Source organism: Cibotium barometz, chromosome 47 (assembly GCF_041138505.1).
Source record: "Cibotium barometz isolate CiBa-2024 chromosome 47, ASM4113850v1, whole genome shotgun sequence".
Classification (NCBI taxonomy): domain Eukaryota; kingdom Viridiplantae; phylum Streptophyta; class Polypodiopsida; order Cyatheales; family Cibotiaceae; genus Cibotium; species Cibotium barometz.
The window spans coordinates 44,430,258-44,455,173 of record NC_141092.1 but is presented as its reverse complement, the minus strand read 5'-3'; the positions used below and the strand labels follow the sequence as shown (position 1 = coordinate 44,455,173).

The following is a 24,916-nucleotide window of genomic DNA, read 5'->3' as shown; positions in this document are numbered from 1 at the left end:
ATGCATAATGGATAAATTTTTATATCAAAAGTGTTATTTTTACCATTTTTATTTCATGCATAGAAGTATGCATAATGGATAAATTTTTATATCAAAAGTGTTATTCTTACCATTTTTATTTCATGCATAGAAGTATGCATAATGGAAAAATTTTTATATCAAAAGTGTTACTTTTATCATATTGGATTTCATGCATAGAGGTATGCATAAAAGTTGATTATTTTATTATAAAAGTGTGACTTTTATCATAATTGAATTTCATGCATATAGGTATGCATAAAAGATATTCTTTTTATACTAAAGTGTGATTTTCCTCATAAATGGATTTTATGCTTAACTTAGATGCATAAGAGAAATTTTTTTATTCTAAAAGTGTAATTCCTACCAAATTGAATTTATGCATAAGAAGATGCATAAAAGATTGATTTTTTAATTCAAAAGTGTTATTCTCATCTAAATTGAATTTATGTATAGAAAAATGCATAAAAGATTAAAATTTAATTCAAAAGTGTCATTTTCATTAAAAATGAATTTATGCATAGGAAGATGCATAAAAGATTGATTTTTACTTTGAAAGTATTAATCTCCTTAAATAGAATTTATTCATAAATAAATGTGTAAAGAAATCTTATATCAAATGTAAGAATTCTCTTGTATTCTATAAATAGATAAGAGATGTGATAGGATGTGATAAGAGGTGTGATAAGATGCTTATGAAATAAGTTAGGAGGTGATAAGAGATGTGATAAGAGGTGTGATAAGAGGTGATAAGATGCTTATGAAATAAGTTAGGAGGTGATAAGATGAATTAAGATGTGTATGGGGGGATGAGGTAAGAAGTGTATGTGATAGGATAAGATGTATATGGGTTGTGATAGGGCGAGAATGGATGTGATGTAAAAGATTAGATGTGAAGGTATATGGGGTTATATAAATGGGAATGTAGAAATGGATGTATGTATGTGGATGTGTGGATGTGGAGATGGGAGTGTGGATGTATGAACGTGAAAATGGATATATGCATGAAGATATATATGCATAGATATGAATGTGGATGTAGATGTGGATGTATAGATGTGAATGGATGTGGATGTATAGATGTGAATGGGAATGTGGATGTGGATGTATGTGAATGTGGATGTAGATGTGGATGTATAGATGTGAATGTGGAATGTGGATGTGGATGTATGTGAATGTGAATATAGATGTGGATGTATGTGAATGTGAATGTAGATGTGGATGTATAGATGTGAATGTGGAATGTGGATGTATAGATGTGGATGTATGGGAATGTGGATGTGGATGTATGTGAATGTGAATGTGGATGTGGATGTATGTATGTATGTGGATGTAGATGTGGATGTATGGATGTGTATGTATGAATGTGGATATGGGATGTGGATGTATAAATGAGGATGTGAAAATGGAGGTAAGCATGTAGATGTGGATGTACGAACGTGAAAATGGATATATGCACGAAGATATATATGCATAGATGTGAATGTGGATGTAGATGTGGATGTATAGATGTGAATGGATGTGGATGTATAGATGTGAATGTGGAATGTGGATGTATAGATGTGGATGTATGGGAATGTGGATGTGGATGTATGTGAATGTGAATGTGGATGTGGATGTATAAATGAGGATGTGAAAATGGAGGTAAGCATGTAGATGTGGATGTATGAACGTGAAAATGGATATATGCACGAAGATATATATGCATAGATGTGAATGTGGATGTAGATGTGGATGTATAGATGTGAATGGATGTGGATGTATAGATGTGAATGGGAATGTGGATGTGGATGTATGTGAATGTGAATGTAGATGTGGATGTATAGATGTGAATGTGGAATGTGGATGTATAGATGTGGATGTATGGGAATGTGGATGTGGATGTATGTGAATGTGAATGTGGATGTGGATGTATGTATGTATGTGGATGTAGATGTGGATGTATGGATGTGTATGTATGAATGTGGATATGGGATGTGGATGTATAAATGAAGATGTGAAAATGGAGATAAGCATGTAGATGTGGATGTATGGATGTGAATGTGGATATGGATGTGGATGTATGAATGTGGATATGGATGTGAATATATGATATGTGATGTGAAGGAATTTGAAGTGAAGAGATGGAAAATGAGGTGATTGGATGAGTACACATATAAATGGAATGTGGAATAAGTAATGTGGATTAATGAGGAACAATGTGAAAAAATGAGAGTTAATATAGAAACTGTATTTGTAAACTGTTTGTAAATGCTGTTTGTAAATGGCTGTTTTATGTCAAGAATGCTGGGGAAGCATTTTGACCGTCTTGTGATTAAGGTCGTGGAGACCTAACTGATAAAGTTGCAACTGCTGACGGAGAGTCAATGGAGGACGTCTCGCGTAGCAAGGTCGACCGAGGTCTTGACCAGCCTCGGTTCGATTAAAATGGTGAGCTTCCGGTACGGTGGATGAGGGACCAAGGAAGCGGCCTATGAGTGAAGCGCTAGGTCACCTGCGAAGGATCCTAGAGGGTGCTGACCATACGGTGCTCGGGCTCTGGGTCGCCTAGGATACCCACGCGTGCGTCGAGGAAGATATTGGAACAAGGAGTAAGAGTTGTTTTGTGAAACCGGGCATGGATCTGGTTGACTGACCTTGCTGGTTCTCAACGGATGAGTCCATGGCTCTTTTATATGGATCTGTTGGTTGATCTTGCTGATCTTCAACGAGAGTCCATCTTGATAAATGATTATATTGCCGAGTATTATGGGCTAGGAACTATGGAAACGGCCTCTGAGTGGACAGGTGGTGAGCGTTCTAGTTGCCAATGATGCCATAGATACTCTGATGATGAAGGAATGATGGGAAATTTGAGAATCAACCGGATAATTTGGAAGACTGTGATCAGTGGTACTATGGTTTCATTAAAGGATTGTTTTAAAGTTAGCTGATGCTAAGAATAAGGCAATTTCATATTGGGTGTGTAAGTGGTGTGCCTAATTTTATGTTTGCATGAACTTCCGGCTAGGGGGCCTTATTCTTAGCTGATGCTAAGAATAAGGCAATTTCATATTGGGTGTGTAAGTGGTGTGCCTAATTTTATGTTTGCATGAACTTCCGGCTAGGGGACCTTGGAACTCTTTTCCTTGGTACCCGGGACAAAACCTAACCAAATTCCAAATTGGATCCCATCACTACAGTGGTTGGGCGGTTGGCTAACCCATGGGATCGGATGGGGTTAGGCTGGACTGATGGATCCGTAAATCGAGACTCAACTTTTGTTAATACGATAGATAAAGTAAATCCCGGACAGTAATTGTTCTATGGATAGGAATCAACGGCTGTGCCTCTTGAATGGGGAAAAAAGCGTTGATCCCAATGATCCAAGTGCAAGTTTCTTCCTTGATCTGATCTAGTATCTTGAAGATACAATTGGATCAGCTTGATCAGAAATGATCTTGTCTTCGTTAGAGAAAAAAAAATTATCCTGGTGGAATCGCCCGTGCTTTCCGGTAAGGGAAGTTTTTTCCGGGTTCGGTTTTGGAAAAACCGACGGATTAGTCTCTTGTCCGGATATCCGTGGACGAGGCCCCGAATGTGGGACCCCTGTCCCGCGCGAGAAGTGCTACTTCCGCTGCTAGTACCCGAATCCGTTGCTCGGTGGGAACAGGGGGACCTCACAGTGGAGGACGTGGTTGGAATGACAGGTCTACTCAACCACAATCAAATCAGAATTTTCAGAATTCACAGTCATCATTTGGATCACGTGGAGGTCGTGGATTTCAATCCCATAGGGGGAGATTTGGAACAGGTGCTCGTGGTAGAGGACGATGGCAAGGTCCTCAACAAAATTTGAATGGGATTGAATGTTACTATTGTGGCAAACTTGGACATTTGGCAAAAGATTGCTACAAAAAGCAGAATGATGCGAGGAATGGAAGACCACAACATGGAAATTATGCATCTACCAGTAACAATGATGGGAGTTCAAACCATCTTTTTGCAATGAAGCATGTTATGGGGACAATGGATTCTCAGAATGCTCGAGATGAGTCATGGTATATGGATTCAGGTGCCTCAAACCACATGACATGTCATGGTGAGTGGTTTGAGAAGATGCAACCATTGGATACAAATGGTTATGTGGTCACAGGAGATGATACTCAGCATCTTATAACACATGTTGGCAGTGTGCCTTTGAAGATGCATGATGGAAATGTGAAAAATATGTCAGAAGTGTTATATGTACCATCCATTACAAAGAGTTTGGCATCAGTAGGTCAAATGGTTGAGCAGGGATTACAAGTAAGATTCAATGAGAAAGGCTGTTTTGTGGAAGATTTTAAGCATGGCTGTAGATTGGTTGCTAAGGGCAAGAAGGAAGGAAGGTTGTTCAAATTGGATGCAGGCATACCAGAATTGAGCTCAGTCATGTTTTCAAAGAGCAATGGGATTGTGCAGGACATTGACATGTGGCACAAGAGGATTGGACATGTCAATATATAGAGATTAAAGAACATGCAAACAAGGGGCATTGTCAGTGGATTGCCTCGATTCAAATATGATGGACATATGCATGTTTGTGAAGCCTGTCAGTTTGGAAAGCAGGCAAGGTTGAGGTTTCCTAGAGAAGGAAACATGAGTAATAGACCACTTGAGATAGTGCACAGTGATGTATGGGGCCCAGCACAAAATCCATCTATCAAAGGAAGTCTATACTATGTGACATTTATAGATGACTTCAGCAGGATGACATGGATATATTTTTTGAGAGAGAAGAGTGAAGTACTGGAAAAATTCATGGATTTCAAAGCTCTTGTAGAAAAACAATATGGCTGTTGGATTAAGTGTCTGAGAACAGATGGAGGTGGTGAATACACCTCAAAAGCATTTGAGCATTTCTTGCGGAAGCATGGGATAAGGAGACAGTTGACATGCAGGTATACACCTCAGCAGAATGGTGTGGCTGAGAGAAAGAATCGTGTTATATGTAAAGTGGCAAGGGCAATGCTCAATGAAAAGAGCATGCCAGATTACCATTGGGCAGAAGCATGTGCTACTGCAGTGTATATCCTGAACAAAACACCTACAGCAGCCATTCATGGAAGCACGCCTGAGATGCGACTTACAGGTTACAGGCCAGATATTGGACATCTGAAAGTCTTTGGATGTGTAGCTTATGTTCATGTGCCTGATGAAAGAAGACGGAAGTTGGATCCTAAAGCAGAGAAATGTGTCTTTGTTGGATATGCACAGGATCGAAAGGCTTACAAATGCTATAACCCTCAAACTAGACAAGTAGTCATCTCACAAGATGTTGTATTTGATGAGCTTGCTAGTTGGTATAAAGCCAAAGATGAGGGAGTCATTGACACACTTGAGGCAAATGTGCCTGTGAACTTACCATCACAAGCAAGTTCTAGTTCTACTACTATGTCTGGGCCAGCAACAGAAGCTGAGAGTAGTAGCAGTGTACGTCCATGGTCAGGACGTCTGAGGCATGAGAGTGTGAGCACTGGGAGTAGTGCTATGGATAAAGGCAAGAAGAAAGTCGAAGGAATTGGGATCACAGGTTATGAGTCCTCTAGTTCTGAGAGTTTGGATGAGGAGCTCGGCATACCTGTTGTACGCACACCTGGTGCTAGGCAGGACAGATATGTGCCACCGCATGCGAGAGTTACAGGTGTACAGAGTGACCCGCATGCATTGCGGAGATCCCAGAGAGTCAGATATCCAATTGAGAGACTGACATATAGAGATTTTGCTATGCATTATGCATACATGACATCTATGGTAAAGCATGTGGAACCTACATGCTATTCAGAGGCTATTGGAGAGCATGTATGGCAGAAAGCCATGGATGAAGAGATGGATGCTTTGGACAAAAATGATACATGGGAATTGGCTGAGTTACCTCAAGGAAAGAATGCAATTGGATGCAAATGGGTGTATAAGGTAAAGTGCAAGTCAGATGGCAGCCTAGAGAGACATAAGGCAAGGCTGGTCGCTAAAGGATATGCACAAACTTATGGTCTTGATTATGATGAAACTTTCAGCCCTGTGGCTAAGATGGCTACAGTGAGGTCTATCATTGCACTAGCAGCACAAAAAGGTTGGGCTTTACATCAAATGGATGTAAAGAATGCCTTCTTGAATGGTGATCTACAAGAAGAGGTGTACATGGAACAGCCAGAAGGTTATGTACATCCAAAATATCCGACTTTTGTTTGCAGGTTAAAGAAAGCACTCTATGGTTTGAAGCAAGCACCTCGTGCTTGGAGTGACAAGATCAGCAGATATCTTGTCAGTATTGGATTTGTGGTTGGAAATGCAGACTCTTCACTTTATGTGAAGAAGACACATGATGGTATTGTGCTGATAGTCATTTATGTTGATGATCTGATTATCATAGGTGATTGTGGGAAAGGCATTGATGAGGTTAAGGCCTCTTTATGCAAAGAGTTTGATATGAAAGACCTTGGTGATTTGAGGTTCTTTCTTGGCATTGAGGTGATTAGAACAGGCAAGGGTATATGGTTGGTGCAAAGGCAATATGCACTTGACATGCTGGCAAAGTATGGTATGACAGCATGCAAACCAATGTTGACACCATTAGAGCAAAACATGAAGCTTAGGGCTGATTTGGGTGATGAGCTTGATGATATCACCATGTACAGGAAAATGGTTGGTAGCCTTATCTACATGACCATTACGAGGCCAGATATCAGTTATGCAGCTGGTTTGGTGAGTCAGTTTATGCAGAGTCCTCGTAAACCTCACTTGGATGCTGTGAGACGGATTCTGAGATATGTCAAAACTACCGCGCATTATGGTCTTTTCTATGAGGCAGGAAAAGACATGCATGTCTATGGATATACAGATGCAGATTGGGCCGGTAGTGCATATGACAGGAGATCTACCAGTGGCTATATTTTCAGCCTTGGTAGTGGAGCTGTGAGTTGGAGCAGTAAAAAGCAACCTACAGTTGCTTTATCTACCACAGAGGCAGAGTATCGTGGAGCAGCCATAGCTGCATGTGAGGCTATGTGGTTGAAGAAGTTGCTAGATGATGTCAGGTTACAGAGTGATATGAGAGTTGTCATTCATTGTGACAACATGAGTAGTATTCAGCTCGCTAGCAACCCAGTTTATCATGCCAGGACCAAACATATTGAGGTCCATTATCATTTCATCAGAGAGAAGGTGCTAGATGGGCATGTTGATTTGACATATGTGCAGACAGATGAGCAGGTTGCAGATATCTTTACCAAAGCACTTGGTAAGGATAAGTTCGAGTATTTTCGTACTCGATTGGGAGTCCTAGAGATGGACATGTCGAGCTTGAGGGGGAGTGTTGAAATATCAAGCTCGTATACAGCTGGAGGATAGCACATGGGTGCTGACAGAGTGACAGTATGGTAGATAGATATCGTGTGGTGTGTTTATGACCGCGTCCAGCTGGTCATGTGTGGTGTGGACATTACATTAGGTTTACTTTGTAGTGTGGACATAACACTATGTTGTGTTCTCCTGTGTGTGTGTGAGAGATATGGTGACTATGGCTTCTCTCCTTCTTTATGGTTGATGGTTATGGATTAGGGTTTGCTTCTCTTGTGTGTGTTACATCCTGCTTCTGTTTTTTATCAGTTAGCATCATCACAAAACGTTGCTAAGAAAACTAAGGAAAACTCGATCTAAAAAGAGTAGATCTAATCGCGTTAAAATGGTAGACAGAACATCTTCAAGACCCATTGGACTTTTGGTGGAGAATGTGAAACTCAATATCTTTACGTTTCTCCACGATCATACATTAATCCAAAATTTTCAGAAAATCAGGACCCTTAGGCTAAGGTCTTTTGTGCACATTATAATTTATTTCTAATGCACCTTAGGAATTTCTTTTTGAACTTCTATTTTGGGAAAATTTATTTTAATAAGAAGGGATATTTTTCCATCCAAAGATATCTAGAAACTAAATTATCTCTCTCTATAATATTTTCTCTCTCTAAGCTAAAACAGGGTAAAAAAGGATCTTTCTTTTCTAAGGCCAAAATAGGGTAAAACAGGATCTTTCTTTTAGGCCAAAATATTTTCTCTCTCTAGGCCAAAATAGGGTAAAACAGGATCTTTCTTTTATTTCAGAGAGGGAAATAATTATAAGATTAGAAGGGGAGGTTCTTACACCTACACACCTCAAAAGCTGGAGGGAGGAATCTTACAGCATGGGTGTCCTAGCAACCGTGAGCTCATGCATCACCTGGTCAGAACCCTCTAAGATCCTACTTGGGTGTCCTAGCACTTCACTCAAGGACCGCTTCGTCGGTCCTCGCCCATCGTACGAGAAGTGTACCATTTTAACCATACCAAGGCTGGTCAAGACCTCGGTAGGATTTACTGTGATGAGTGACGTCCTTGGACGACTCCCACTGCCAGCTATTGCAACGAATCTATCCTTAGTTAAATCATAAGCTAAATGCTTCCTCTAGCATTCTGGCATAAAACGGTCCTTTTCAAAAAAATAGAGTTTGTATGCAAGTAAGAATTTCCCATTTTGAGTTTGATTCCACAAAACCCTTTTTCTCACAATCCATATTTTCTTAATGAGAATCACTAGTTTCGCACCAGGGTAATCTACCCATCAATTTCATTGATTTTTTGACTTAATTCTCGGTGATTTCGGTCAAAGAAAAACTTATCTAATTCAGACCGGGTAGTCTATTCTTCGTATCACAGATTTGGAATTGGTCACGAGGTTTTGCTTAATTCAAATTTGAGAGATGGAAAGTATCTTATTGGCCCACCATACTCATGGTCATGGTCTAACCATAAATTACTCTGTTTAATCCTAACTTTGATTCCTAAGGATTTTTTTCAAATTAACTGAAAAATAATAGTGACTTGCAACTATAAGGAAAAATTCTAACTTTATGAAAATTCCTTCCTTCCTGGCCACAATAGAATTAAAGAAATAGTTCCATACGAGAATAACTGGATTTTATAAAAATAACTCTTCTTCCAATAATCCAATTTTGAGTATATATCATTTTGTTGATTTATCTGCCTAAAAATATCTAAAATATTATTTTCATCAATTTGATCCTCAACCTTGATATATCAAAAAATTCCTACATGAAATTATGGTGAAAACGTCTCTTTTTAACATCAAAATTAATTTATACATTTTCTACTCAAAATACAATGAAAAATCTTCTTTTAAAATAAATACAAATATCCATATCTTGGAATATGCCAAAAGGTCCTCTTTTAACATTTAAATGTTTGAATCTCGAATATAATGGGAATTTCTCTTTTTGCATCTGAATTTTTATGCATGAAAATAAATATATAAAAAATGCATCTTTTCTTTAAGATTCATAAATACTATAAAAGTATTTTTCCATAAATTAGCATAAAATATCTATACTTAGAATATGATAGGAATTTCTCTTTTTGCTTTATTAAAATTATGCATAAAAATAAGATTTATCTTTTTTCTAAAAAATTTTACCATTGCTTCACTTTAATTACTGAGAATATTCAATTTTCTACTTAAAATAAAAACTTGTAATGAAAATATGATAGAAACTCTTCTTTTAGACTAAAATTAAATTATGCATACATAGCATAATTATAAGCATAATTATGATCAAGAGAAAAAATAACCATTCCTCATTTCTAAAAATGTTAGCATAACCGTCTTTTAATTTAGAATCATAAAAATAACTAATCTCTTTCTCTAGCTTGTCAAGCCTAGAGTTTGGAATTAAGATAAAGAGATTATCATTAAGAATCATCCTTCTACTAAGGATCTAGCCATAAAGATTATTAATCTTTCCAAAAGAGAGATTTATTAACAAAAAACACTATTATTAAGCATAAAAATTAGCATTACTCTAATTAAACATTATGAATATTTGGAAAGCTTGATTTGAAGAAAAAGCCATTGATTTTAAAGCTTCTCAAGCTTTAGAAGAAGAAAATCATTTGAGAGAATTGAAAAAAACCATTAAATTAGGTGTACCCTTGAATTTGGCTTGATTCTTTGTTGGCTAGAAGTGATGCCCCCAAGCAAGTCCTTGCCACCAAGAGGGTGAGGGCAATCTTCAAGAGAGGATGGAGAATAGAGAATCTCCAAAGCTCCCCAAGAGACGAGGCAAAATAGAGGGATAATAGAAATATGCTAAATTGAATGGTATTACTCAAAGATGAAAATACAAAAGGAATCAAGGTCTATTTATAGGTGAGGGAAGCCACTAACCAAGTCCAATTGGGTTCTAGAGGCTTCCAACTTCAGTTTAACCAAATTTGGACAAGATTTGGATCAGTTTGGCTCCCTTTTTGATCCAGTTTGCTCCAGGAGAGAGGAGAGATGAAATATCTTAAATTTTTTGAATTAAAAAAGCCAAGCAATGATGATAAAAATCTAATTTTTTTTTAAAATGTGAACCCTTAGGCTAACGCCTTAATACACATATTCAATTAATTCCTAATACACATTGGAAAATTCATTTTGATTTCTGTTTCAGGGGAATTCATCTTGGATATTAGGAGAAACTTTGTATCCAAAAATATCTCAATTTTGAATTACCTCTCTCTAGAATATTTCTTCTCTCAAGGGAAAACAATTTCTTCTTGCATTCTAAAATAGGGGATGATTACACGGGACTGAGGTGAGAGCTTATACATCAGTCAGGGCTAAGGAGGAATCTTACATCCTCTGCCACTTGAAAACGCGAGATGTCCTCATCTCCCAAAGTAGTGGTAATCCTTTAGCAACTCTTCTTCTTTCTCCAAAGTGGCGTCCTCTAAAGGGAAGAACTTCCACTTGACCAAAAACGCGAGATGTCCTCATCTTGCAAAGTGGGGGTAATCCTTTAGCAACTCTTCTTCTTTCTCCCAAGTGGCGTCCTCTACTAAAGGGAAGAACTTCCACTTGACCAAAAATTCTCTGAGGACTCTACTCTTGAGAACCTTCTCCCAAACGTCAAGGATTTCTTCAGAATGGAGTACCATCTAGCCTTGAGTCAGAGAAATCAATTGTTCATCATCAAGCACATGACTTGGACTGGGTACATACTTCTTAAGTAAACTGACATGGAATACATTATGTACCTTGAGAAGGGAAGGTAGAAGAAGTTCATAAGCTAAATCTCCTACTTTTTTTTGAACTGGGAGAGAGCTTCTTGTACTTTCCTAAAGATAAAGAACTTCTTTTGGGTCATACTCGAATGAAGACCATATCTTATTCTTCAAACCCTCTCTCTGATCTCTTTTTATTAGCATACTGCTTTTGCCTATCCTGGGTAGCCTTAATATCTTTACGGATTGCTTGCACATTTGCTAGTCCATGTCATCAAGCATCTGTCTGGACATCTCGACCCTGATCAATGGATCGGACCAAGTTAATTATGTAAGGCAATCTTGTTCGTACAGAGCTTTGAAAGGGCTCATCCCGATACTTCGGTGATAAGAAGCATTGTAAGAAAACTCAAACTCTTTAAGTCTGGCCATCTATCTTGGGGTGATAGGTTGTATGGAGATCCAAGAAAGTTCCCACTCCTTCGAAGAATGCAGTCCTGAGCCATGCAATTTGAAAATCTCCTTGAGGAAAACTCTGGCAACATCCATTGTAGTGTAGGTTTCTTTTACTGGAATCAGATGGGCAACCTTTGTTAGTCTGTCAACTACCACAAAAATGGAGTTGTAACCTGATTGCACTTAAGGTAGTCCAGTAACAAAATCCATATTGATACATTCCCACTTCATCTATGGAATGTCTAGGGGATGTAGCTTTCGTGGCATCTTGACTCTCTTTGCCTTGACTCTTTGACACATTAAGCACTGCCGCACATGATCAAGTACATCCTTTTTGAGTCCTAGCCCCACCAAAATAAGCTTTTCTTCACAGACGTAGGTTTTTATAAACCCTGGATGTCCAGCTATCAGGCTATCATGGGATTCTCTCATAATCTTTCCCTTTATTCCCTCATCATTGGGAATGCATAGCTGATTATTATTATAATACATGCATCCTTCATCCAATTTGTATCCAAGAACTCGACTCATTTCCTTAGGAGTCTTGCTTTCCTGCATCATTAGTGTAGCAATAGGAGCAAAGAATTTGTCTTGCGTGATTATCTCTCTTGCTTTACTGATCAATTGATTTGACACTAATGTTATTGCAAGCAAGGAGGCTTTCCTACTGAGCGCATCAGCTACCACATTTTCTTTCCCTAGGGTTGGATACTTAATCTCAAAATCAAATTCCTGCAGGGTCTGCATCCATCTTCTTTGACGCATGTTGAGATCCCTTTCACCACTTCAGACTGTGAAGATCTATCATTAAGGTGAATCTCTATCCCAAGAGATAATTTCTCCACAATTTCAGAGCATATACTACTACTGAGAGTAACTCCAAGTCATGGAGAGCATAATTCCTCTCATGCGTTTTGAGTTTTCTCGATTCAAATACTACTACGCATGACCTTCCTGCAATAAGAGCACCGCCTAAGGCAAAACCACTGGCATCTATAACTACCTTAAAAGGTTTGGAAAAATCTGGCAACTTAAGGACAGGGTTGGTTTCTAAGGCTGTCTTCAGCTTATCAAAGGCACTCTGACATGTAATAGTCCACTGAAATAGGGTACTCTTCTTGAGAAGGTTAGTTAAAGGGGATGCTATCTGAGCATTTTTGGATATAAAGATTCTATACCATCCAGTTAATCCTAGGAATGCTCTGACTTCTTTCACTGTCTTGGGCTACTTGGAGTTTTGTGGGGTTAGGAGAAATCCCATCTTTAGACACTATGAATCCCAAGTATTCCACCTAATTCAGTAGAGAAAGAACACTTGCTCTTTTTTGCAAAGAGTTGGTGCTTCCTTAGGATTTCCAGGACCTTGCACACATGATCTTTATGATCAGCTGCATTCTTAGAGAGTATACGAGGATGTCATGAAAGAAAACAAGAACAAAATCATCCAAGTATTCTTTGAGAATATCTTGCATGAGACGATTAAATGTCATTGGGGCATTAGTCAATCCAAATGGCATGACTGTGAATTCATAATGCCCATATAGCGAGTATTGAAAGCTATCTTTGGGATGTCTTGTTCCTTGATTTTGATTTGGTAGTACTCGAATTTGAGATCTATCTTTGTGAACATTTGGGTTCCACTTAACCGATCCACAAGTTCATCACAATCCTAGGGATAGGATACTTATTTTTAATTGTTAACTGATTCAATCCTCTGTAATCAATATAGAGTTCTTAACGTTCCATCTTTCTTCTTTTGAAAGAGAATGAGCGTACCCCAAGGTGAAACACTGGGTCTGACGAATCCTTGATCTAGCAGTTGTCTTTAACTGCTCCTTAAGTTCTATGGCTTTTGGGACTAGCATTTTGTATGCACGCTGGGCTACTGTGGGTGGCTGAGCTCCAAGGGTTAACTCGATCTCATGATCTACTTAATGAGTCAGAGGCAACTTAGTCAGCTCTTCTGGGAACACATTGGCATACTCACTTAACCACTATGGTTCCTTAGCCTTGCCACTCTGGCTGTTTCGACTATCTTCAGCCTTGAAAGAGCCATTTTACTCTTCTCGTTATATCCGATGACATCGAAGTATTCTTCCATTGCTTTGATCCACTTCTCCACACAGCCTCGCCCAAGTTCCCCCCTTCAGCTTTGAAGGGACCTGGCTGAGTTTTGTGAAGGGCTTTGCGAACATCGGGGTCAAGCTCTTCCTCATCTGTGAGAGGATCTGGCTGTTGGTGGCCACGGTTCTTTCGCGCACCTCATGATTCTGCAAAAAATGATACATCATTAAATTTCTATTCAATTTTGCAATCGAGATCCTAAGACTTAAGAGGTTTGGAAATAATTGCTTAAACAAGATAATCTATCTTATTGAAGAGCTACGACATATGTTCGAGGAGGAACAGATCTTGTTTCTTCAGCTCGTCATCTAATAAACAATTTCTTTATTTATATAAAGGTTGCAATATATACATAGAGCATCATGGCTCTAGAAAATCAAAACCTCCGCGACGAGAAACGCATGAGATGGCGATACTAGGCTTTAGACATGCCCCACGATACAATTGTTCTCTTACTGCTAAAGGTGCTACAATCTTACTTCTTGGAATAAAATAGCTAAGAAGTCTATAAATATGACAAGAAAGTCTAAAATCTTGAGGTGTGGGGTGATACAGGATAACATCATAAACCACCTTTAACCTTGACAGGACCATGGCTAAAGAGATATTCTCCCTCAGCATCAGGCGCTGGTTACAAGAGGCATGGACATATTGCCCTGCTGCATACCACTTATGCTAGCATCTCTCCGCACCGCTGGGTCGTCTGGGAAATATAAACCCTTGAAATGATTTGGGAGTCTTGCTCTGCTCGTTCAAGTCGTAGGTGGAAGAGAGCATATGCTCAAAGACGAAAGCAGTCATATCCTGAGAGACTGAGTGAGATCGGTAATACCAGATAAACATGGGACTTCCATCTATAAAATCCAATTCATCAACTATTAAAAGTCTTCATTAGTGAATCTTAAGGAATGGAAACACAATACGTAAATGCTCTTTTTGAGTTTTTATTATAAATTTCTGATAAAATTCATTTTTCCTTCTTAAGCTTTCAACAAAGCTCTAATACTAGCTGTGAGACCCCCGCCCTCATCGTGGTGCCCCCTCTTGGGGGTGCTGGCGAGACAGAAGCAGCCTCAGTCTCTCGTGTAGGAGGGCGGGGCTTCCCACTCGTCGGGGCCTCGCCATTGGATGTCCAGACAAGATACTAGCCCGGTGGTTCCTCCGAAACTGAGCCCGAAAAAACTTCCCTTGCCTAGAAGGCATGGGCGATTCCACTAGGAAAATTATCTAGTGGAAGATTTATCTAATGGGTCAAGGCCTTAACTATCCAAATTGATCCGGCTGAACCCATAGATCACATGGCCAGATCAAGGGGTTAGCCAACCGCCCAACCCTTGTATTGGTGGGATCCCTTTATATATAAATTTGGTTATGTTTTGTCCCAGGTACCAAGGAAAAGAGTTCCCAGGCCCCCTAGCTGGTGCTTCAAGCAAAGTTCAAGGTAGTCACACCACTTACACACCCAATATGAAATTGCTTTTTTTACAAATTCGGCTGTCTTTAAAGCAATCTTTCAATGAAACCATAGTAATACAGATCATAATCCTCCAAAATATCCAGTCCATTGTTTTACAAAAATATCATCTAGACTCTCCGTTTTTTGAAGACTAGCTAGTCAACTAACGGGATCCAATATCAAAATCCAGTTCACATAAATAATTCCTTTCCAGTCCATCCATATCTTCCTCGACATATGCATGGGTGTCCTGGAAACCGTGAGCCCGTGCATCACATGGTCAGAACCCTCTAGGACCCTACTTAGGTGTCCTAGCAATTCACTCTAGGATCGCTTCGTCGGTCCTCGCCATTGTACCAAAAAGCACACCATTTTAACCATACCCGAGGATGGTCAAGACCTAAGCAGGCTATTCCATGAGCGACGTCTTTTGATGACCCCCTGCTAGCTCTGCTGTTGCAATGAATCTCTCCTTAGTGAAATCATAAGCCAAATGCTTCCTCCCCCAGCATTCTGGCGTAAAACGGTCCTTAAAAAAAAACAGAGTTTCTATGCAAGTAAGAATTTCTCGTTTTGAGTTTGACTCCACAAAACCCTTTTTCTCACAATCTAGATTTTCTTAATGAGAATCACTAGTCTCGCACCAGGGTAATCTACCCATCAATATCACTAAATTTCCGACTTAATTCTCGGGGATTTCGATCAAAGGAAAACTTCTCTAATTTAGCCAGTAGTCTATTCTTCGCATCGCAAATTTGGAATTTGTCCATGAGGTTTGACTTGATTCAGATTCGAGAGATAGGCGAGTATCTTATTGGCCCACCATACTCATGGTCGTGGTCTAACCATAAATTACTCGGTTTAATCCTAACTTTGATTCCTAAGGATTTTTCTTCCAAATTAATTGAAAAATTAACGATGACTTCCAACTGTAAGGAAAAATTCCAACTTTATGAAAATTCATTCCTTCCTGGCCATAATAGAATTAAAAAATAGTTTCATATGAGAATAACGGGATTTTATAAAAATAACTCTTCTTTCAATAATCCAATTTTGAGTATATATCATTTTGTTGATTTATCCGCCTAGAAATATCTAAAATATTATTTTCATCAATTTGATCCTCAACCTTAATATACCAAAAATTTCCTACATGGAATTATGGTGAAAACTTCTCTATTAACATCAAAATTAATTTATGCATTTTGTACTCAAAATACAATGAAAATTCTTCTTTTAAATAAATAAAAATATCCATATCTTGGAATATGTCCCTTTCACGCTTTTAACTCTCTCAGGATTCGGTTCACAAGGCAATCCATTTCACGCTTTTAAATCTCACGTCTCTAAGTCTCATGAAAATCCCTCTCATGGGATCCCTCCTCATTCATGACCTATAGTTTCATGGAACTACCAAAAACCTGCACCTTCACGCTACATAATTGACTTGCTCAATTAACACACCTTGTTTATTGCTCCCTTCACTAACACACTTCTTAGCTCGATTAACCATCTTGCGAAAATAAAACAAGGGAAGAAGTGGTACCTACCCCACCATTCTGGAGAGTGATTTTCTTTCCATGTATAGATGTTCACCTCAGACCCCGTAGAGATCCCTGCAATAACACAGGCTAGCGCTACAGGCTCCTGGGTGAGTTAGAAGAAGAAATCGATGCAAGGACCCAAGATGAACTACTTGGGTTCATATGCGCAAGCCTTTCATGGGGCCATCATCAGCAGAGCAAGGGGATCATATGGAAAGGTGGTGCTGCAATATCACAGCCCGAAGTGCCTCCAAATCTTGGAAGAGGCAGAAGTAAAATAAAAGCTCAAGAAATGCATTGTATATGTATACATATATATGCATACATATATGTATGTATGTAAGACATTGTGTATGTATGTATGTCATATGTATGTATGTATCTACATTATATGCACAGTACATACACACATAGTCGTACATACATATGTTATGCATACATAATACATGCATGCATGCATTGTATATGTATACATATATATGCATACATATATGTATGTATGTAAGACATTGTGTATATATGTATGTCATATGTATGTATGTATCTACATTATATGCATGCATGTATGTATGTCATATGTATGTATGTATATACATGCATGTATGTATGCATGCGTGTATGTTTGTATGTATGTATGTATTATATATATATCTATATAATACATATACTTACGGCATATATATGTATGTATAATACATATACTTACGGCATTTTTTTCCTTACGGCATTCGGATTGCACTCCGACCCGTACAAAACATCCGGAATTCTGTTTTTTGGATTCCCGTAAAGCTTCCGTACGGTTGTCCATATGGTGTCCTGTTCCCGATCCGGTATTCCAATCTCATCCGGCATCTTCTCTCATCCGGTATCATGTACTCTATTATTTCCGTACGGAATCTAACTGGTTTTCCGTACGGCTTGCGGAAGGTTCCTGTCCCGCATTCTTCCGTACTGTATGCGGAAGGTTCCCATCCCGCACTCTTCCGGATCTCCTCTGTTCCCGTCTCTCTGCCTTCCGGAACTCCATTCCGGTTCATATAAGTATTCCGGCTCCTTCCGGCGGATCAACATTCCGGACCGTATTTTCCTTCAAAATGAAGACTAGAAGCAAACGGTGGCGTACTACTATTACGCCACAGACATGTTAGTAACTAACTCAAAATATATTATTTTACTAAGAGGCAAAATATACACAACCAACAATTAAGTCTTTATGCCAAAATTTTGTATATACATGTCTATATCAAAAAGGTTCCTTACAGTATGTATGTATGTATATACATACATGTCTATATCAAAAAGGTTCCTTACAGTATGTATGTATGTATATACATACATGTATGTATGCATGCACATTGTATGCATGCATGCATGTATGTATGTATGCTTGCCTCTTTTCTTGTTTAGGATTTGTTTTGTTTTAAAACATACAGATAAATAAATAACGTTCTAGCTTCTCGCACATACTTAGGATAATTAACTTACCGACAAATAATTAATTGTTTGACAATAGACAAATTCAGCGATGCAACGAGAACATATGTCAATATATATCATCAACAAATATATGTACATGTGTCTACAGTGTGTGGTGATCAATCCTCTCATATACAAAACAGATCACTAAGTATCACTACGTGAGCCATCACTATATGAGTCGCTACTATCAGACTCGGAATCATCATCAACATCAGCACTGCCACCACCTGTGCCCCCAACCACAACACCACCATCACCACCGCCACCACCCGTGTCCCCACCCAGGATCACGCCGCCGCCGCAGCCCGCCTTAGACTCTCGTCTCGTCGCCCCTCGGCCTCCTGTCGAGCCACCTCTGTCATGTCCTCCTCGCCACGTTGCTCTTGCATTACTTAGTGAAATCAAATAAGAATATATTACAGTTAATATGAAAATAAACCACAAAACAAATCAGTGATACCCACAAGTGGATCAGGCGTGTCCAGAAGTGTCGCCTGCAAAGCGGGGTACCCGTAGTATGTAGCGTACTCCATCTCCTATGCCGTAGGTGCACGACCATAGTCTTTGGTCTACATCAAGACAGAACCAAAGACTTATTGATTTCTTCATTCAATAATAGTATCTTTGAAAGTTAAAATTAGAACGATTTATACTCACAAATGTGGCCACAAATCCATGTCGACCCATCCGGACTAGATGTGTGACCAACTTGCAGTCTCTTTCGTGCTGCCGACTATGTAAATTTCATTAAACAAAATGACATAGATTAGAGAATATTTAGAATCAATCTATCAAAGTTCAAATTAATTCTAATATACATTAGCAAAGGCACGCACCTTCTGCTGAGGAAAAGTGATGCGTAGGCGTCTCTCCTTGCGGAAGTATTGCCATGTCTCCATGCACATATCAACCCTCCTCTTGTTTGTCTCCACCATATAGTAGCGTCTGTTTATTTTTCATATTGCATACCATAGAACTTGTTAGATTTCAATGTTTTCTTTCATGCATTGCTTTTTTCTTCTCGATCATTTGATTAATGACTCGTGTTTTTATGGTACTTGAAAATCAGATTCGAACCAATCAGAGGGTACACCACCACCTCCTACTTGTGGTGGTGATTGGGGTGCATAGAGTTCCAATACTGCACATGAACCCGTTTATGATGATTTCTACTACGATGAGTCTATTATATGCTGGTGCGCTCGTTGTCGTGGCACATATTGGAGGCCACGACGGGAGTGCTTTTCACATGAGATGACTCATGGTACTTTTGAGCGAGCACCGCCACCTGAGGAGCGACATCGACCTATGGTATGTGACTGTTCTCCCTTAGTTTTATTATTGGTTATTTTATAAATCAAAGGCTCATATATAATGTAACCATATCATATATGTAGGTATATTCACTTGATGACGAGGATGACTTCACTATCAGTGGTGCACATGTCCCTCGCACACGGCACGGACAGGTCACTTGTCAGCTGTGCAGCTCGAGGTTCTCGGCATCCTCTGCCTCCTACTTTGGAGGCCGAGATGGGTGGAGATCATCCGTTGCCTACTCATTTGCATTCTCTAGTACAGACGTATGATCGAAGACAATACAGAGGATGGCAGAGAGGATCACTTCCTTTAGATGGAGTGGTTTTCAGCTTCTGGGGCAATCGCTACATGATTGCTTCATCTACCATCAGTGGAGCAGGACGAGGCCTCTTTATTGCACAGGATTTACATGTGTCCCCTTGTTCAAAGGTCACCCTTATGTCTTTCTGTGGACCTATATATATATGGGGTCCATGGCATCAGCTTATTCGCTACATTCAGAGCATGAGTACTTATGGGGTCCATGGCATCAGCTTACTCGCTACATTCAGAGCATGAGTACTTACGGATTATGTCTCATCAATGCAGCCTCTCTTTCTGATAGAGGGATCACAGATGCAGAAGGACAAAGACTCTATGTTGATGGAAGACCTTACTCTCAAGGAAACATAGCAGGTTTAATCAATAGTAGTCAAGGGATGAGTTCAAGAACCAATTGCACGTTTGTGGAGTGTGAGAATAGTCATGAACCAGAACATATGAGCAGGGATGTAGAAAGATACATAATTGTCAATGCTATTAGATCATTACGTGCTGGTGATGAATTGCTGGTCAATTATGGATGGCGTAGACCTCCACGAGCACCCTTAACAGATGAGGATTGAGAGCTTCATTATATACATTTCCTAATGTTATTTGGACCTCTTGTACCCTAATTCTACAGTTTAACTTGCACCACGTTCTCTACTGTCTAGTCTATTTTAATTTGATAATCATTTTTTATTGTCTGTAACTGTTTTGTATCTCTCTTTTCTTTTATATAGAAGCATGCTATTGATACAATCTTCTTTGCCTTCAAATATGTAGATTCCGAATTGTGACATCGACAATATCACAAATCAACGTTCACATGATGTATCTCACATGTCAATAGAGTGCATGAGGATCCTATGGAGGAGTGATCCTAATGCGTATGCAAGACTAAAAAAACAATATTCTTAGGACTTCAATAATGTGCGGGACCATATCTTTGATGACGATGATGGCATGTCTGATTTTATTGAGGATTGGTATCAAAATAATAGTGCGAGCGATATTCCTAATAACAACGAGAAGTATCTTCGAGAAGAAGCTCTAAAGCATATCTACGCAGGAAGCCAACTGACAGGACTCAGTGCAAGCTTACTTATTCTGAATCTTCAAAACCGTTTTGGATGGAGTAATATATCCATTTCAGCACTTTTGAAGTATGTAACAATCTAACATTTTTTTAAATCTAAATATTTTAGGAGTAATCACAATATGTTTTGTTCTTATTGATCATATTTTTAATGGACTTTGTAGGCTACTCTCTCAGAAGTTCTTGCTGACAAGCAATTCCCTTCCTACATCACATGATGAGGTGAAGAAGATGATAAGTAGTCTTGGACTTGACTATTCTTCTATACATGCATGTCCCAATGATTGTATTTTATATAGAGGTCAGTACGAGGATGGTGTGACGTCCAAAATGTCAAACTCCTCGTTATAAAGAGGAGAAAGGTAAGGTCCCTAGAAAGGTATTGAGACATTTTTCCCTGGCTCCGCGTATAAAACATATGTTCCAAAGTCCCGAATTAGCTAAGCTTATGACATGGGGAGCGGAGCACAAGAGCAAAGATGGAGTAATGCGAATTCCATCAGATTGTCCTGCATTTGAGCATATTGATCTGCGATGGCAAAATTTTGCAAAATAACCACACCATTTAAAGATGGGTGTAGCATTGGATGGCGTGAATCCATTTTCAATGAGATCAAGTAAATGGTCTACATGGCCAGTGGTAGTTATTAACTATAATCTACCCCCGTATCTCAGCATTAAGAAAGAGCATTTAATGCTCTCACTCTTAATTCAGGGAAAACGACAAGTTAAAGATCTGAATGTTTATTTGGCCCCTCTCATCGACGATCTTCAAGATTTGTGGAGAGGGATTGATGTCATGGATATGTCCAGAAGCATCGGTCAAAGACAGTTCATTGTTTGTGGAATTTTAGCATGGACTATCCATGACTTTCCAGGATATGGTCTTTGCTCAGGTAAATGGTTTAAATATATATATTCTTTCATACGTTTGTACGATGTTCATTACGGTAATCATCTTTGTTATGTTTTCCATGCAGGGATATGTACCAAGGGTTATAAAGCTTGTCCAATTTGTGGTGATTGGTTGAGATCGACTTATAGAGCAAAAACCTCAACAAAAATATATATCTTTGACATAGATGATTTTTATCTGAGGATCATTATCTACGAGATAGAAGGCAAGCCATACATTTTAATGGAAAGGTAGAAGAAGGGAGATGTCCAATACCAATGACACCAAAGGATTGGTATCTAAAGTGGACTGTTGGACCCGCTATCGATCTGGAGTCGGAGATCATAAGCGGCGATGATGATGACGTTGTAAAGCAGCGAGCGAGAGGAAAATGTACTGTAGCTCAAAGTCCTTCGATATGGTATACTTTGGAATATTGGAAGGATTTGAGGATATGTCATCTTCTTGATCCCATGCACATATTCAAGAATGTTGGTCAAACCTTATGGCAACACCTCGTTGGCTTCTTGAAAGACACAGTGGCTGCAAGAAATGACTTAAAGGATCAAAACTCAAAGCCCAATCTATGGCCATTTTATGATGAAACTTGACGTGAGACAACCTACAAGCCTGCCCCATGGGTGCTCAAGACAGAAGAGCTGGAGAGACTATCAAACAGGAAGATTCAGTCGATTCGTACGCCTACAGGATATGGAGCATCTTGTCGAAACATGTTCACTCTAGATGACAAGAGCTTGTCTGGTTTAAAAACACACAATTGGCACAATTTTGTGAAGGTAAATCTATTCAGATCTTTGAAAGTATTTATTTTCTTGCATGTTTGTTGATCGGATTAATCATGTATGTAGCATGTTCTACCCCTTGTTATTGATGGATGTACTACAAGAGGAGTCCGAGATGTGATATATCGCCTTGGATCACTAGCAAGGTATTTATCGCTCATTAATTTTTAGTATAAAATTTTATTTCATAGCTTCTTTATTCAATAACATCTCTAATATCTTCTTTCTTTTACTGATAGATGGATTACATCTAAAGAGATTGCCAAAGGGTCAATTCCACAAAAGAAGCGTGAATGTATAGAGCTTCTTTGTTTAATGGAAAAGGAATTTCCAGCCTCCTTTTTTGATATCGAGGTTCATCTTCTAATCCATCTAGTAGACGAGATAGAGCTCGCTGGTATTGTCAGCACTCGATGGATGTTTTGGGTCGAGAGGTTTATGGGAGTATTGAAAGGTTATGTACGTCAAAAAGCAAGACCAGAGGGTTCTATGGTGGAGGGATGGATGCTTGAAGAATGCATGTATTACGTTTGTGAATACCTTGAGAAAACCGATTCTGAAGCTCCACATGTATGGACAAATGAGTCGTCTTCTACCATGTATGACGAGGTATTGTCCGATAAGGGAGTCCCTTTTCGACTTAAGATCCAAGATAAATTGGATATTTCTACTTTCATTGTCTATAATAGCGAATGCATGCAACAATTCGTTGATGAGTACGAGGAGGAACTTGCAAGCAAACGAGTTGGTAGACGTAAAAAGAGGAGATCTAGATGTCAAACCAATGTAAATAACGACAGGGACGTATCTACTTTCATGGATTGGTTATACACCCGTATATGCAACGTGCGGTTAGTGATCATGAGCCAATCTCTACGGAACAAAGAGAGTTTATGATCGGGTGTGAAAAACAGGTAACTTGTTTGGTTTTGAAAACTCTGAACTAAACAAACGAATCTCAAATTTTTTTTAATAATTTATGTTTTGGTGTAGGCTCAAATATATACCAACATGTGGGCTTATGGTGGACAACATCTTCGGATAAAATCTATTGACGACTTACGTCTAACTCAGGATTCTTGCGTTGTTGCCTCTTTTAAGAAATTATCACGTGCAAGTTCAAGAGACACAAATCTTATCAACAGTGAACTTGGTTACATGGGAACCATAGTCGGCATTTATGAAGTATCATATCGTATCTTCAAGCAGGTAAATGAGATCTCTCTTCATGCAACAATAACATGTAGATTTCTTAAAGCTATACATAATTCTAAAGTTTTGATTCGTGTATTTTGACAGGTGGTTTTGAAGGTGGATTGGTTCCGTGCCCGGGTATAAAGGCAATAATGCCACAATGAAAAGAGAACCGTCCGGATTTTGGTCCGTCGACTCCTCGAAGTTATTGCATGCAACAAAAGAGCCTTACATTCTGCCAACTCATGTTGAACAAGCATTATTTTACAAGAATACAGATGCTCATCCATGGTGGCAAGTTGTGCATGTCCAACCTAGAGGTCGACACTTGTTTGATAGCGTTGACTCTGAGACAGCGGATCAGGATGATTTGACTACATCCTCGAATCTAGACACATCGACATCAGAGAGGTGTAGAATTCTTCTATCTATCGATCATGATGACATTGTAGGTGATGAGAACGACAACGATCTAGACTCTGACACTACAAACACCAAAGAGGAGGAAACAATGGATGTCGAGCCTACGGAGGAAATGAACGTGAATACAAATTTAACGATCGAGGAGTTCGAAGAAGTCAACAAGGATAATGAAGATGAAATTTTATTGACAGTTTATCTCAGAGATGACGATGAGGACCATTAGTCTTACGTATCAAGTTTCAACTCACGGATCAGCCTATGTTCGGTAAGATTTAATCTCAAAATCATTCATTGTGAAGTCTTGTTTTTTATTTTTTTATAAACTTACTAACAAGGGTGGGTGGTGGGGAGTCTCGTGGTGATAGCCTCATATGGCTAGTGTCGGGGTTCAATTCCCCTCAGACTCGTTTTTCTTGCTCTAGCTGTGTACAGGTAATTTTAGCTCCAAGTTCAGTGAAAGAAAGTTCGTATCGGGATTCGATTCCCCTCCTCTACCAAGGCTTCTATCTCGTGTTTCAACCCCAGTATCAGAATCTCAACCTTCAGTACCCGCAATCAAGCAAGGTTCCTTGGATCGACTTGGCCTAGCAGTAGACCATCGAAGCCAGCAATCTTCTAGCATTTCATGGCAGTAGTTCCAGTAGCACCCTCAGTGACTACCCGCGTACCCTTAATCGCAACACACCCCATGTTTCCCATTGGTATCAGAGCTCTCTGGTGGTAAATTTTTGGTCTCATAGGTCA

The 24,916-nt window shown here is 39.1% G+C and overlaps 1 protein-coding gene across 1 annotated transcript; it reads left to right on the top strand.

Annotated features, from left to right (window-relative positions):
- The first annotated feature begins 19,671 nt into the window (after positions 1 to 19,671).
- LOC147611736 (uncharacterized) lies at positions 19,672 to 20,342 on the top strand. Its single transcript, XM_086784948.1, has 2 exons — positions 19,672 to 19,920; positions 19,971 to 20,342. The coding sequence occupies exons 1-2, from the start codon at positions 19,672 to 19,674 to the stop codon at positions 20,340 to 20,342; spliced, it is 621 nt and encodes a 206-aa protein (XP_086641074.1).
- The last annotated feature ends 4,574 nt before the right edge of the window (positions 20,343 to 24,916 follow it).

What these genes read in the sequence shown, in the direction of transcription:
- LOC147611736 (XM_086784948.1), top strand. Translation starts at nt 19,672, where the DNA reads ATGGGTGGAGATCATCCGTTGCCTACTCATTTGCATTCTCTAGTACAG. An exon ending in CTTTCTGTGGACCTATATAT is followed by an intron (nt 19,921 to 19,970) that starts ATATGGGGTCCA and finishes GAGCATGAGTAC; the next exon opens with TTATGGGGTCCATGGCATCA.